At 42.5% G+C, this 15,494-nt stretch overlaps 2 protein-coding genes across 2 annotated transcripts in view; one reads left to right on the forward strand and one right to left on the reverse strand.

Moving 5' to 3' along the window:
* The window catches only part of MATN2 (matrilin 2), a 205,077-nt gene that overhangs the window by 110,092 nt on the left and 79,491 nt on the right, over positions 1-15,494 (forward strand). The window lies entirely within an intron of this gene.
* NIPAL2 (NIPA like domain containing 2) overlaps positions 9,510-15,494 on the reverse strand; it is a 44,653-nt gene continuing 38,668 nt past the window's right edge. Inside the window, exons 9-11 of the mRNA XM_081952163.1 lie at positions 12,855-12,918; positions 9,967-10,061; positions 9,510-9,632 (exon numbers count right to left, since the gene is read on the reverse strand). Coding sequence (XP_081808289.1) covers positions 9,532-9,632; positions 9,967-10,061; positions 12,855-12,918 — 260 coding nt within the window. The 3' untranslated portion in view covers positions 9,510-9,531. The remainder of the gene's footprint in view (positions 9,633-9,966; positions 10,062-12,854; positions 12,919-15,494) is intronic.

Below are 15,494 nucleotides of genomic sequence, written 5' to 3' on the forward strand. Positions count from 1 at the left end.
GCAAGCAAACAACTAAGCTCACCTACAGCTCCCCAGTTCAATTCTTCCATTAGAATTATCTAAAGCAGGGGTGTCCAAACTTGGGAACTTTAAGACTTGTGGACTTCAACTCCCAGAATTCCCCAGCCAGACTCTGGCTGGGGAATTCTGGGAGTTGAAGTCCACAAGTCTTAAAGTTCCCAAGTTTGGACACCCCTGATCTAAAGATATGAGATAAATAATAAAATATATGGCAACTGCATATTATTCCATGGTAGTAGCAGAGATATTTTGGACATCGTAACCTTGTCATTACTATAATGGTTGGAACTTATGGGACTTCCTCCGCCCCAACATTATAATATTGATATGCAGTATATGTAGGTAGTTTACATGGACATAGCTTATTTGTAATATTTATATTAAGGGAAATTAGCTTTGGTAAAGTGGCTCAGGGAATATGTTCCATAATAAATACAAATTATTTTAGAACTAGGTAATAAGGTGAACATTTCTATTTATGATATTCTTAACATATTATCAGACTTCAGAAGGATGTTAGGCAAAGGTAAAGGTTCCCCTTGCACATATATACTAGTCATTCCCGACTCTAGGAGGTGGTGCTCATCTCTGTTTCAAAGCCGAAGAGCCAGCGCTGTCCGAAGACGTCTACGTGGTCATGTGGCCAGTGTGACTAAATGCCGAAGGTGCACGGAACTCGGTTATCTTCCCACCAAAGGTGATTACTATGTTTCTACTTGCATTTTTACGTGCGTTTGAACTGCTAGATTGGCAGAAGCTGGGAGAAGTAGCAGGAGCTCCCTCCGTTATGCAGCGCTAGGGATTCCAACTGCTGAACTGTCTACCTTCTGATCGACAAACTCAGCGTCTTAGCCACTGAGCCACCGCATCCCCTTTCAGAAGGATGTTATCTTGGCATAAACGTTTTACAATATGGAGAGCACTTTTGGAAATGTAAAAGTCAAACGGTCATGTTAGATTGCATAATGGGTAGGCATACACAGGCTTAACGGTAACAACAGCTCTTTATTAAGTACAACAAGTGAGAACAATCCAGCAAAGATTGAGTCTGACAGCAGCCCTTTTATAGGGAGCTGTCAGACCCTTCGACCAATAGGATTAAACCTCTGTTCCCGCCGGAACAGAGAACCTTGGTGGAAACCACTGTAGTTAGAACAAGTATCTAACAGGTCACTTTTTCAAAACTGCAAACCATGGTCAATCACAAATTTAGTATTATCAGAGTTTTGCATCAAAACTCCAGCTGACTGTCAGATGGCAATAAGGAGTTTTCTGCACTGTTCTGTTGCTCTCTGGGAGTCTTACTGCTTTTTGCAGTCGAGATCTGAAAATTCTGCTGTTCTTCCAGATGGCCAGCAGGGGACTCTGCTTCTCAGCTCATCTGGCTGGCCTTCTAAGAGATTCTTTATCCACTCAGCATACTTCTGGCACCAGGCTGCCAGCACTCACCATCTCTTCTTCTTCAGGAATGTCTCTGGAGTGTATGCGAAGCTTAATGGGATACCTGAAAATCAGTGGCTGAAGTTTTGTTTTACAAGATTGTGCCAATAGCTGGAAACGAATCAAGAGAGAAGCCATCTAGAACTAAGGAGAAATGTCTAACAGTGAGAACAATTGACCAGGCTTACCTGGTTAATGAGTGGAGGCTTTTAAGAAGTGATTAGACAGAAATAGTATAGGGCAGGGGTGTGAAACTCAAGGCCCAGGGGCCAGATCCAGCCCACGCGGTGCTTAGATCTGACCCGCAGGGCCACCCTGGAAACAGCACAGGACTTGCCCACAGTGCTTCTGCCAGGGCAAATGGAGCTTGGAAAGACCGCAGGCGACCTTCCCGAGCTCCATTTCAGCTGGTAGAGGGTTGCAGAATGCCATTTTAGCTGGCAGGAAGCCGTTTTCCTGGCAGGAAGCAATTGCAGCCGAAAACAGAAATCGAGATGGTCACGGGTGGCCGTCCCGAGCTCCGTTGTCATTGGCAGAGGGGTTGCAGGAAGTTGTCGCAGCCGAAAACGGCGCTCGGGAGCCTGTTTTTGATGGCAGAATGCTCAGGCCGCCACAGGTGGCCCTGACACAAGAGAGGCCAAGCTGGCTGCACCCACCCTTGCCTCGTCTAATCTTGCCACACCCACCCTGCCCCCCCCCAAGGTCAAACACAACCCTGATGCAGGCCTCAATGAAATTGAGTTTGACACCCCTGGTATAGGGATTCCTACTCGAGTAGGGATTTCGACTAGAAGACCTCCAAGGTCCCTTATTATTCTATCTTATCTTGCTTATTTATTTATTTGCAATTACAATAGCCTAAGGAATTCAATCAAATAGAGTGAGTATTGTAAGAGTATAACGGTGCTAAATTAGGCTGCCCAGGAGAAGCTCCTTTTCTTCTAAAGAAACTTAACATTCAATGTGGATTACTTTTCATCTAAATTCAACCAAAGCAGGCACTTCCCCTCTGCCACCATTGGGGACATCTAATTTTGTTCCCCCTCTCCCCTTTCATTCTGAGAAGTAAGCTACCTTATGCAAAGCAGCTCTGCAGGCTTTTTTGCAGGTGGGATACCTTTACATTCTCTTCCCATGCAAGGGGTATGCTCAAAAGGCAGCACCTGTGGCCCCACAAAGGTAGCCAAACCCACATTGAAAAAAATCTTCAAGGGAGCTGGCCTGAAATGGACATTTGGCACTTACTTACTGATTAGCTGGCATTTCTAAAAATAAAACATTGAAGTAAAAGTCAATTTTTGGTCCCAGGCCAGAAACCAAATACAAGTTAGATTAGTTTAACAGCTTGGTTGACTACCTCATGCTGCAAAGTGTGGGATATTCGTTCTCCCATCAGTCTGTTTTTATTTGCCATATATTTTCTTAGGTTCTAGAATGGTGACTTGGGGAAAAGGAGAAAGAGAGAAGCAGGGAAATGCAAAAGCTGTTTGCTTTTGGCATTATTCAGACCCCCTCCTCTGTTTTTGTTAGCGGGGGCAAAAACCCCACCAGAGACCACAGGCCTTTGTGGAGAGAACAATAAATGGCACACCAGCAAATGGAGTTGAAAAGAATGCCAAGGTTGTCACTCCCCATCAGTGGTTTGGATGGATTTCCTCCTCTGAGAAACATTTCGAATGCTTGGGGCTAAATTGTGCACAAGCAACAGGTGGTTTGCTTTACCAAAGGGCATGTGTAATGCTTAAGTGAACAAGAGCCAAGTTCCAGCAGATGGGCTCTTGCTCACTCAGCTCTGTGGAAGGATATTTTTCATGTTATGTGTGGAAAAAGAGCAGTAACCCTAGTTCACTGGAAGAGGTCTTGGTCACAAAAATAGCCAATAGCTAATGAGTCATCCCAATCAGAGTACAAACCATCTACGCTCCTTCTGGGACAGAGGCTAAGCTAAGCTTCGTGCACACGAGAGCGCTTGGGAACTTAATCAGAGCAAGGATGATAGGAAGGGGGAGAACCAATAGCTGATTTAAATTGTTTGCATGGTAATCCCGTTGATTCCCCTGAACTTTCAGTGATGTATCTTTAGAACTGAAGACGCAGGCTCCTAATCCACATGGAAATGGGGAGGCTAGCTATCTTCCTGCATCCATTCCCTTGGTGGTGGTGGTGCTCCTGTTATTAATAAGCCAGTAATACCATAACCTGTTATTGATTTGCATTACTTTTATAGCCCACCCTTCTTCTGGGTACTCATTAGTTTTCTACTTTTTTTATCCCCCACAACAATCTTGTGAGGGCCAAGGTCAATATGGTGTTCTCCATGGCCAAATGATATTGTCAGGGTTCCAAGAAACACCCCCACCCCAACCAAATAAAACTCCCAAGGCCTGAAATTCCTCAAAGTTCCACTTTATTAGATGTCATGTTGGCATATCTGGGGAAACCCAAATCTGAAAGCTTCCAGGCTTTCCCTACCCAGTTGAAAGTTCACAACCTTTGCCCCACACCCACAAGTTCATCACATGGTCCAATCCAACGTTCAAACGTAACTGGAGACAATCTCCAACCACTCCCATCCAGGTGCAGGCAAGTGCCCTTGGTTCCCAGAAGAAAGAATGTTGTTATGGCTAAACTCTACCGCTCCAACCAAATCCCCCCCCCCCAAATTCCCAGGCTAACATATGTGGCAGTCAGGAAGCTGGAAAAAAGGAAAAATGGCTTCCACCCTGACAGATACGCTCTGGCATGCCCCAGGTTCCCATCCTATACTTTAATCCCTACAACACTGGTTCCCCAATGCTGCTTTTTTTTTGTTTTTACTCAGTTCATAAAATGTCAAGTGTGAACATGAGCCAGAAAAAGATTTGGCTCCCCTTGATGACAAAGTTGGCAAACCATAGCCCAGGATGAGACGGCGATGAGCCCAGGATTGCAAGAGAGCCTGGGAAGCTGGCTTGTGGAGTTTCGATGTTTCTATGACCATGGAAGTACTGTGGGCATGCAAATATGATGCCCCTATCCATGTTTATTTGGGTTGAAAGCAAATGAACAAAATTGATTGATAGGTTGGGGAGGAGATACAGGGACATCAGTTGAAGCAACCTCAAATCAAAATCGTTCTCTTTTTATGGTCATAGGTCTTAAAAATGGCAAGATACAGTTAAAAAATTAAAAGGTTACATCATAATCTAAAATAATTTTAAAACTAAAAAAATAAATAAAACAAAAACATAGTACAAAGTATATATAGAAACAAAAGTAAAATAGTTTAAAAAGAGGGGTAACAGCATTAAATGGGTGTAGGGGACCATAAAAATTAGTAGGTGACATATGTATCAAATTACAGAGCATTCTTTTATGACAAACTAGGTGCTCCTTTAGTCTGATTTATGGCAGCGGTTGTCATCTGACAGATTTTAAAGGGTGCTGTGCAGAACCTAGCAACATTCTTTGTTATAGCAGGAATAGAATAGAATAGAATAGAATAGAATAGAATTCTTTATTGGCCAAGTGTGATTGGACATTCAAGGAATTTGTCTTTGGTGTGTATGTTCTCAGTTTACATAAGGAGAATAAAATACATTCATCAAGAATAAAAAGATGCAACACTTAGTGATAGTCAAGGTTACTAATAAGCTATCAAATTGTACTAAGAAACAAAAACAATATAAATTGAAAGATACAAGCAACATGGTTATAAGTGGGAAGAGATAGATACTAGGGAGGAAGAGAAGAATAATAGTAATACATTCTTAGTAAATTATTAACAGTGTTGTGGGAATTAGTTGTTAAGCAGAGTGATGGCATTCGGGGAAAAACTGTCCTTGTGTGTAGCCATTCTGGTGTGCAGAGCCCTATAGCCTCGTTTTGAAGGTAGAAGTTGAAACAATTTATGTCCAGGATGTGAGGGATCTGTATATATTTTCACAGCCCTCTTCAGATTAGTATCTGAAAGTAACAGGGAGGTGTAGTCTTGCTCTCTGTGCCGAGTATTGGTGCAGTATTGGGGAAGTGAGGCTAGTACAGAGGTTTCTGTAACACAGGGACTGGAAAAGCACATGCTCTGTGATTTCTATGTTCCAGGAGCCTTGTTTCTCTGGGTAAGGAATCTTCCTATATCAGCCTTCAAGGACAGTTGAAGGGAAGAGCATGACATTGTGCCATAATTAAGGCCCTCTGGTATCTAGATACTTTGAGATTACTTATGTACGCTGTGGGGAGGTGGGAAGAATACTATTTGATTCACAGGCAATTAAGGCTGAGAACCTGGCTAGATCTGATGGACACGCTGTGTCTGCTACACCTTGTTAATGAATACTTTGGCCTGATCATATCCCATTCTGAGTAGAAGACTGGAGAAAAGCCCAAGGACAAGATTTTAGTTGCCATTGCCTGTTTCCATATGGACGAAAAAAGCATCACTCATAGTTAGTGTACCTAATGCAGCAAGGCTAAAGGGGCAAAAAGGATAATGTGAGCCAATAATTGAGTATGGTTACTCACACTCTAGATTTCACTTTCATGAGGCTTATCTCTAGTCTCACGGTGGCATTAGAGACACACTTTGGGTCTTAACCGGCCAATCTTAGAAATTTGGATTGTACAAGTTCTAATTATGCAATTGGAGAAGAACTCCAGCTGAACACCCTAAAGAAGAGCTATTTGCTTGGCCTTGAATAATTTGAATGCTGTAGGTCAGGGGTGGGTTCCTGCCAGTTCTAACCTCTTCTATAGAAGAGGTTCCACAAATCTACAGTGCCGTTTAGAACTGGTTCTAGCTCCCTCCCCCTGCCCGTCTGCATATCATCAAGATGAAGAGGGAGAGGAGGAATTCTGGGAGTTGAAGTCCACAAGTCTTAAAGCTGTCAAGTTTGAACACCCCTGGGTTTTTTTTCTAAAGGGTTAGGGGTGCAAGGATCTTATAACTTGACAGCTTTAAGACTTGCGTGCTTCAAATGCCAGAGTTTCTGAGCCAACATTTTGGTTACTAAGCGAGAGCGTTGTTAAGCGTTTCACCAATTTTACAACTTGGCCATGCCCACCCAATCACATGACCAGCAAGCCACTCCCACAAAGCAGGCCACACCCACAGAAGAGGTTCTAAAAAATTTTGAAACCCACCACTGCTGCCGGTATACAGTGACCGCCTCTTATCTTAAGGAATTTAAGGATGGTTAATGAGCTACTCTGTGCATTTTCAGCAATGCAGTCCTCGTAGGCTTTCCTACTGCCAGGAGAATGAAGGACGAATCCCAGATATTTGAAACAAGAGATCTGTTCAATCTTGTGCCCATCTATGCTGCTTGAGTGGCTCGACGCAACATCTGTCCCTGCCCCTGTGCTGCCCCCCAACTGATAAATCTATCTGAAACAACCTGTATCCATAATACAATCAATTGTGCATGAATTAAGTAGAAAAAAAAGTTTGTTCCCAGGAAAAAAGCATGCAATACAAAGATAAAAACTTAAGAGATGATTATCTCTCAAAATTAGTCAAGGTACTAGGTTTTCCTTTAGCTGTTTTTGAACAGAGGTAATGTGGATCAAAAATGAGACCTTATACCAGTGATGGCTAACCTTTGGGTCGTGTGCCGAAAGTACGTGCCCGCCTGCATCCTTAATGCAATGTGTATGTGAGACACCCCCCTGTGCTCCCCCACCCCCTGCCCCCCCTCGCCCATTTTTGGCTTCCAGGTTGGTGCTGGAGGCCTCCCAGGCCCCGGGGTGCAGGGGCGCTGCACGAGACCCCAAAATGCAATGCGAGCATACACACGCATGCATGCGCCCCACCCCCTGCATGCGTGGTAGAGACCTGAAGACCAGCTGGCCAGCGGTAGGTATGTGCACATGCACGGTGGAGCTGGGCTGGGGCGTCAGCTGGCGTGCTCACACAGAGAGGTGCCATAGGTTCGCCACCACAGCCTTATACAATAGTAAATCGCACCAGAACTGTAAATTAACATAGGAAAGAATATTACATATTTGGATAATCTACCAGGTTGTAACTTTCTCCTTTGGGAGAAGTTTAGCTATGAAAAGAGGTAAGAGGAATAATCAGCCCCAGAAAAATTATGCCTGTAAATTAGTGACTGTCAATTCTTCGGTTCCTTTTGAAAAGAATTTGAGTGCAGACTATTATTAAACAATAAGGTTCAACTTCTAGATTTTGCGGAGCGAGCTGCTTGACATAGCCATGGCCTCCCTCATTATCTGAGAGATTTATTTTATGACATCAGTGCAAAGAGGTGAGTCAGTATTGAGTTGGTGTTGCAACAGAGGAGCACAGCTGAAGCCAATCTGGTGCCCTTCAGATGTGCTTGAATTCTGGACCAATTCCCAGCCCAAAATCTAGTTATTGAAATCCAACACATCTGAAGGCACCCCTTTGGGCAAACCACACAAAGTAGAATTAGAGTAAATATCCAGACTTGGAGGATAACTTATTCAGAACTATGAGCCACACTCCCAATTTATTGTGTGTGTAGGTGCATGTCCATGCATTTATATACGTAATTGGTCAGCTTCGTAAATGACAATCTATTGGTGTTAAAAGATTGCAGCGTGTTTGCAAACTGGGAAAGAACTGAGAAAATGACTGAATAGTTGGCTTGACTGTGAATGTGGTCTGCTGCAGTTTTAATGCTTGTGGGAAGTGGCACATGGCCTCTGCTTCAGTGATTAAGCCAAGGCCTAAATTCCTCTAAGTCCCATTGGGGGGGGGGGGAAACTGAGTGTATTGGGCTTAGTTTCCAACATCTGTATATTTACTTGCCAATTTTGAAGTTAGAAAGTTCAGTTCCTGGAACAAGCATCAGCTGCTTGAGTTGAATCTACTTGCTGCTATAGGGTTTGTCCACCGCTATTGACGAGCATATAATTGGAACAAAAATCATTACCAGGAAGAGCTGCAAATAGTTTTGCAAACTGCATGATGCACTTCAATAATGTAACAGGCAAAAAAAAAAAAGGATTGCTGAAAGTCTTCCTTTTAAATACTAAATTCTAAATACTATAAGGCATTGTTCCCCAACCTTGGCCACTTGAAGATGTGCGGACTTCAAGTCCCAGAATTCCTGAGCCAGTCATGCTAGATGGAGAATTATGGGAGTTGAAGTCCACACATCTTCAAGCGGCCCAGTTTAGGGAAGACTGCTGTAAGGTAAACTAGAGCAGCACTGAGAAATAGGTCTGCTTCATTTCATTTGACACAACTTTTAAACTGCAATTAGCTGATGAGTTGCACTGCAGCCGAAACATACTACATTCTTGCCAACATAAGCTCAGGAGTGATTTTGACTTATTCTCTTCCCATTAGTTTCATGAAATGGCAGTCCACAAACCTAGAGTTGCACAACTCTAGCGATTGGAAACCCTGTGGCACATTTATCTAAGGCCAAGTATTGCAAATAATAAGGAATAGCTGCATAATTAATGGCCTAAGACCATGATGGCAAACCTATGGCACATGTGCCACAGGTGGAACATAGAGCCCTCTCCGCGGGCACGAGCCATCACCCCAGCTCAGCTCCACCAAACGTGTCTGTCTCTCCCATCAGTGAGCTGATTTTCAGATCTCTGCCATACATGCACAGGGGCAGGGCACATGCAGGAGATGCATGTGCATGCATGAAGGGGGGCGCACATGCACGGGGGGGCATGCAGGGGAGTTGCAGTGCCCCCCTGCACCCCATTTTTGGTTCCAGGAGGCTGCAGGGGGCCCTGCTAGGCCCAAGGTATGTGCCGCGCGGGATGTGTGTGTCACAGACCCATTGCATTATGGGTGTGGACACACACACACACTGTCGCAGCCACGCATGTTCTTTCGGCACGCAACCACAAAAAGGTTAGCCATCACTGGCCAAAGGGATCCACCCAATTCAAGTTTGATGGGCTACTCTTCAAGCAGCATTACTGGTTTGCACTGCAGTGTGTGATACCAAAGGATTCTGGAAGATTATGAAAAAACAACAACCCAGGAGCTATGAGGATAAAATGATCTGATACGTAATTAGGAGAGAGAAGTGTAGTGAATGCAAAACACATCAATGGACTATTTTTAAAAAATATTTTTTTTTATTCTTTGGTTGGAGCCTTGAGAGAGATACTTTCTTCATATAAAGAACCATAGGATGGGTTATTTGAATCTGGCTGTATTGAGCCTTTCTTCTTCTTCCCTGCGGGATTAAAATAACAATAAAAATGCTTGGAGCAAATATGATAAATCAAATCCAACATGTTTAATTATGTTCCTTCTAAAAAGCTTCTCACTAGAAGCTTCACTTTGTTTTGCTGTAATAGAGAATGGCAACGGGATGGAAATAATTCAAGGCTTTGTTTTTAAAAAGTGCACTGGCAATAGGAAAAGAAATTAAGTGAAAAGTAATTTTTATTAAAGATGATTTGAAGAGGTATCTGATGTGGTTTTTCTCTTCAGCCATCCCGCTAATGGTTGTTTTTCAGCTGTGCGAATAGGAATGACAGACAAAATATTTCCAGACTCTGACTTACCAGGAATGTGTCCACAGTCTATATAAAATGTTGTCAAATGTTCCTTGCTTCTGTTCTGGGTTATTATAGAAACGCCAATAAACATCAGAGAACACCTGCAGAAGAGTGGTCAACTTGTGACTTTTATGCAACAACCACCAGCTGTCTCCCAGATGTTTTGGTCCATATCTCCCATAAGTCCATTGGCCATGATGGCTGGGAGTGATGGGACATGAAGCCCCAAATCAGTGGAGTTTACTGTGGGCTTCTCTCTTGTTGCTGAAAGATTTGGAAGCCAAGTTTATCTAGGTGGTATAGGGTGTAAACTAGAATAAAGCTAACATTACCCCTGGAAGCCTTCAAACAATAAATGCAATTAATTTATAATACATCTCAAGTCATACCTGTTCTTCTCATTCCACCAAAACAGGGCAAGGCTGTTTTGTATAACTGAATACAATACAATAGTAGAGTTGGAAGGGACCTTGGAGGTCTTCGAGTCCAACCCCCTGCCTAGGCAGGAAACCCTATACCGTTTCAGACAAATGGCTATTCAACATCTTCTTAAAGACTTCCAGTGTTGGGGCATTCACAACTTCTAGAGGCAAGCTGTTCCACTGATTAATTGTTCTAACTGTCAGGAAATTTCTCCTCAGTTCTAAGTTGCTTCTCTCCTTGATTAGTTTCCACCCATTGCTTCTTGTTCTGCCCTCAGGTGCCTTGGAGAATAGTTTGACTCCCTCTTCTTTGTGGCAACCCCTGAGATATTGGAACACTGCTATCATGTCTCCCCTAGTCCTTATTTTCATTAAACTAGACATGCCCAGTTCCTGCAACCGTTCCTCATATGTTTTAGCCTCCAGTCCCCTAATCAACTTTGTTCCTCTTCTCTGCACTCTTTCTAGAGTCTCCACATCTTTTCTACATCGTGGTGACCAAAACTGAATGCAGCATTCCAAGTGTGGCCTTACCAAGGCATTATAAAGTCGTATTAACATTTCACGTGATCTTGATTCTATCCCTCTGTTGATGTAGCCTAGAACTGTGTTGGCTTTTTTGGCAGCTGCTGCACACTGCTGGCTCATATTTAAATGGTTGTCCACTAGGATTCCAAGATCCCTCTGAAGTACACTTACTGTTGCTGGTAAGCTCAAAAGAATCTTAAACCTTCTTATCTCAGAGATGCACTTTTAAAAAGTGAACTATAGGTGGTCCTTGATTTATGACCAAAAATTTTATGACTGTTCAGTTACAGCACGGGTGTCAAACTTACGGCGTCACGTTGCTGTCAGGTGATGTTTCATGATGTTTTTTCCCTTCACGGAGTTGGGGTGGGCGTGGCCTGCATGTGACGCCTCCGGCCTGAGGGCTACCAGTTTGACACCCCTGAGATACAACAAACCTTCACAGAGCTACTTGTGAAAGTTTTTTTTTACTTTTAAAGTTTTGATAGCTGTCCCCCTCATGGTCATGTGATCACATTTTGGGTGCTTGGCAACCAGCCTGCACTAACGGGACCACAATTTTTTGGATTTCTTTTGCCAGTAACTGGGGTTTGCCTCTGGTGTCCCTCCCCCAAAACACCCCTCAGATATAATAGGTTTGCTTAAAGAGATTAATGGCATTGACTTGACCATCACAAAAAAAGGTCACAACATTGGATCAGTGGTGAAATTCACATTTTTTTACTACCGGTTCTGTGGGCGTGGCTTGGTGGGCATAGCAGGGAAAGGGTACTGCGAAATCTCCATTCCCACCCCACTCTTGGGCCAGCCAGAGGTGGTATTGGCCGGTTCTTCAAACTACTCAAAATTTCCCCTACTGGTTCTCCAGAACCTGCTGAATTTTACCTCTGCATTGGGTGCAGTTACATGGCAATCTGCTTAACAACCATGAAAACTTGCAACCATAATTCTCAGCTCAATTATGGTCATACGTCAAGGACCACCTGCAATTGGTTGAGCTACTGGAATTTCACCTCTGTGGGACACCGGATAAGGTAAGAGGCTGCTCGAAGATGGAAATGTTGTAACTTTTGTGTGATTTTTTTTGTCTATTTTACTATTTGTGTTGGCTTTTTTAAAACCACCATTGATGAATTGTTCTGGATTTGAGAAACATACTTTGCTAGATATTGTTCTGCAGCCCCTGCCCTTTGCAGTGAAATAAGTAACTACAAGGGGCAAGAAGTCAGAGTCCCTTTTGAGAAAACCTTCTGGAATGAATCCTTCCTAGTGTTTATCTCAAGAGGTGGGTTGCTAATTTTTTACCTAGTGGTTTGGGCGCGTTCCTGTGCATGCTCACACACACCATGCCTCTGCCCATGTGCAGAAGCTTTTGCACATGTGCAGAAGCGTCTGGGCAGGCGGGCACAGCTTCCCGCCGCCGCTACTACCGGTTCAGCAGATTCCAAACAGTAGCAACCCACCTCTGGTATTTCTCCCTGGTAGTTCCCTAATTTGTTTTTGCTTTATGCAGGGGTGTCCAAACTTGGGAACTTTAAGACTTGTGGACTTCAACTCCCAGAATTCTGGGAGTTGAAGTCCAAAAGTCTTAAAGTTCCCAAGTTTGGACACCCCTGGCTTTGTGTGTCGGTATTAGGGGTTTTCATGTATTTTATTCTCATTTATCTTTCCTGTGTTATTTATGAAGTATCCTAAGCTGTTTGTAATGCTTAGCCTGCCCCGTTTAATTGATGGATGAAAACTCCCATTCATACATGGAATGAAAACTGAGTGAAATAAAACCCACATGTGATCCTTATTAAAGCTGTCCTCTAGTGTGAGAAGCTGTAGTCGGGCAGGCAAGCCCAGATTACCCTCTGTAACTGACTTGAACCATTATGTGGTTCTTCTTCCTCTTAACATAGTTAAGAACTTGAGTGTAATTTTTGGAAGTAAATGACTTACCCAAACAGAGACATGAAACTACTCAGGAAGCCTGCACCTTGGAACTCGTGATAAAACATGGCTCCTTGGATTGAGACAAAACCCCAAACAGCATTGTTTGAATAAAAATCAGTTACTTTTGAAAGCAATGACGTTTCCTCTAGCCTTAATCCTCTCTCATCTCTCTATCAATTATCTGTTCATCACTATGGTGATTAAAAAAAACAACTTTGCAAAGAATGCACAGATTTATAACTTTTGCAGTGCTCCCTCTGTGTCACATGTTTGCCACTCAGTTAGCAACCACTGTCCTGGGCCTGAGCTATTTTCCTTTCCTTTCAAACCATCTCTTCCTGAGCCGCTTTTCTCCACAGACTAGTATGTCTCTAAAAATGCTAATTGCAATCTGTCACCTGATTAGAACTCTATGGTGGGGCTGTACTGCTACCTAATATTGAGCAAACCCTAATCCGTTTCACACTAGATCAGGGGTCAGCAACCTGCAGCTCTGGGGCTGCATGTGGCTCTTTTATCCCTCTGCTGCGGCTCCATTACCGATCAGCTCCACAATTGATAGGGCTTTTGGTTAGAACAGGTAGAGGAAAAAGGACGCCACGCTAGGAGGAGACTCTATGGTGGGGGAACCAGACTTCCGCTCAGGTTCAGAATTGAATTGGGGGCTTTAAGTGTGGCTTTTTTTGTGGCTCTTTGAGTATTTAAGGTTGCTGACCTCTGCACTAACTGGTTTCTTTTGGTGCCTAAGCAGCTCGTTCATTGCGTCTTGTAATCCATTCTTAAGTCTCTTGTAATCCATTCTTATCCAATTAATGTAAATACAAAGATCAATTCCCTTCTTGATCATTATCCCAGCATCCAGGTGACCATTCAGGAGGAGGGAGGGAGGGGAGTGCATACAAACTATCACATTTGCCATTTTACTCAGTTTCTCCATTAGCCGAATTCCAGAAAGTTTCTTCTCAACCAACTCTTTGGTATGCTATCCTTTGGGTGTAAAACAAAACCGGAAGTAAAATCATAAACCCGGCTGTGGTCATGTGATTTTCATTTAACAACCACTTTGCTTAATGATTCTATTGCCAGTCCCAGTTGTGATCGCTAAATGAGGACTACTTATATCTATTTCAGATCCCAAAAGGTACTTTTTGTTGCTACTGCACTCTTCTCTTGTATTCATGTAGGAAATGTGTTAATTTTCCTATTCCAGCTGGAAATGAAAGTTATGGGAATATCACCTGGAGAATGGTGTTTTCTACCATAGAAGAAGTGGTTGCAAGAATGCCCAGCTCAAAAAAATTTCACAGCATGTGAAGAATGCCCATAATCTTCTATCATGGGTATTCAGAATACGCTTAAGGAATAGAAAAAAGAGCCAAAACAAGACAACAGTCAGATAAAAGAAAGTTGAGCCTAGGGAAGAAATTTGAAAAAAATATCTTAGGCTTGACCCTCTCTAGTTCTCCATTTTGGCTAATGCATTGCAGAAATTGAACAGATTAGGCCATAAACATCTAACTGAATGCACTATCACTGTGTACTATGACAATTAGTAAACTATTGGTAAATAGTTTATAATAATATATTGGTAAAACTATCATTTTAAATATTAGTAAGTCAAAAGCACAACCTTATTTCTACAGGTCTGTAATTCCTGATATGAGATAAATACAGTTAAACACCCCCTCCCCAAATAACAAATAATTTCAAATATGCCAGAAACTTCCAAGCTCTCTTATTCATTCGGGCCTCACCTGGCAGTCACCTAACTCCCTGCCCCACTATCACAAAATGGGAGCAAAGACAAATGATTATGCAATTTCTTCTTAAAAACTTCCAGTGTTGGAGCATTTATAACTTCTGGAGGCAAGTTGTTCCACTGGTTAATTGTTCTAACTGTCAGGAAATTTCTCCTTAGTTCTAATTTGCTGCTCTCCTTGATTAGTTTACACCCATTAGTTTACACCCATTGTTTCTTGTCCTGCCCTTGGAGAATAGCTTGACTTCCTCTTCATTGTGGCAGCCCCTCAGATATTGGAACACTGCTATCATGTCACCCCTAGTGGAGTTAGGGGTTTCTAGATCTCTAGACCAAATCATTGAAGACTTCCAGTTCATTCACTCATTACTCAAGTAGAATATAAACAGAATGCAGTATGTGTAAAACAGAATTTTGAACTGACTTTAAAAATATGAAATAGACAATAAATTTAATAAATGGTTTTTTTTAAAAAAAGATAATTAAAATGAATATTCTCAGCATGAGTAAATGAGAATAAGGTTCTATCCTGAAATTAAAAGTACATTTGTACATCTAATTAAAAAGGTTTTAATTGCCATGATACATTTTGTGCTGTTTACACAAATCAGGAGCTTCCTAACGAGTTTATAATCATGCAATTTCTCTGCCTTGTTCACGGATTACTTGATAGTTGACACCCATTTAGAATCATTTGATGTTCTGCCTCAATTTGGTAGTGGAGTACAGAATGCTGAATTTCAGATGACCAGTGTTATAGAATGCACATGAAAGAATTCCTGAGCCAGAGCAATGACTATGGTTAAGTGAGAACACACATGTCTACTTTTGTGGCTTATGGGGCATTATTATTATTTGACTATTTATTGGTGCCACCCCTTATAGGG

The sequence above is a fragment of the Natrix helvetica genome (genome assembly GCF_964273705.1).
Source record: "Natrix helvetica genome assembly, chromosome: 4".
Classification (NCBI taxonomy): Eukaryota; Metazoa; Chordata; class Lepidosauria; order Squamata; family Natricidae; genus Natrix; species Natrix helvetica.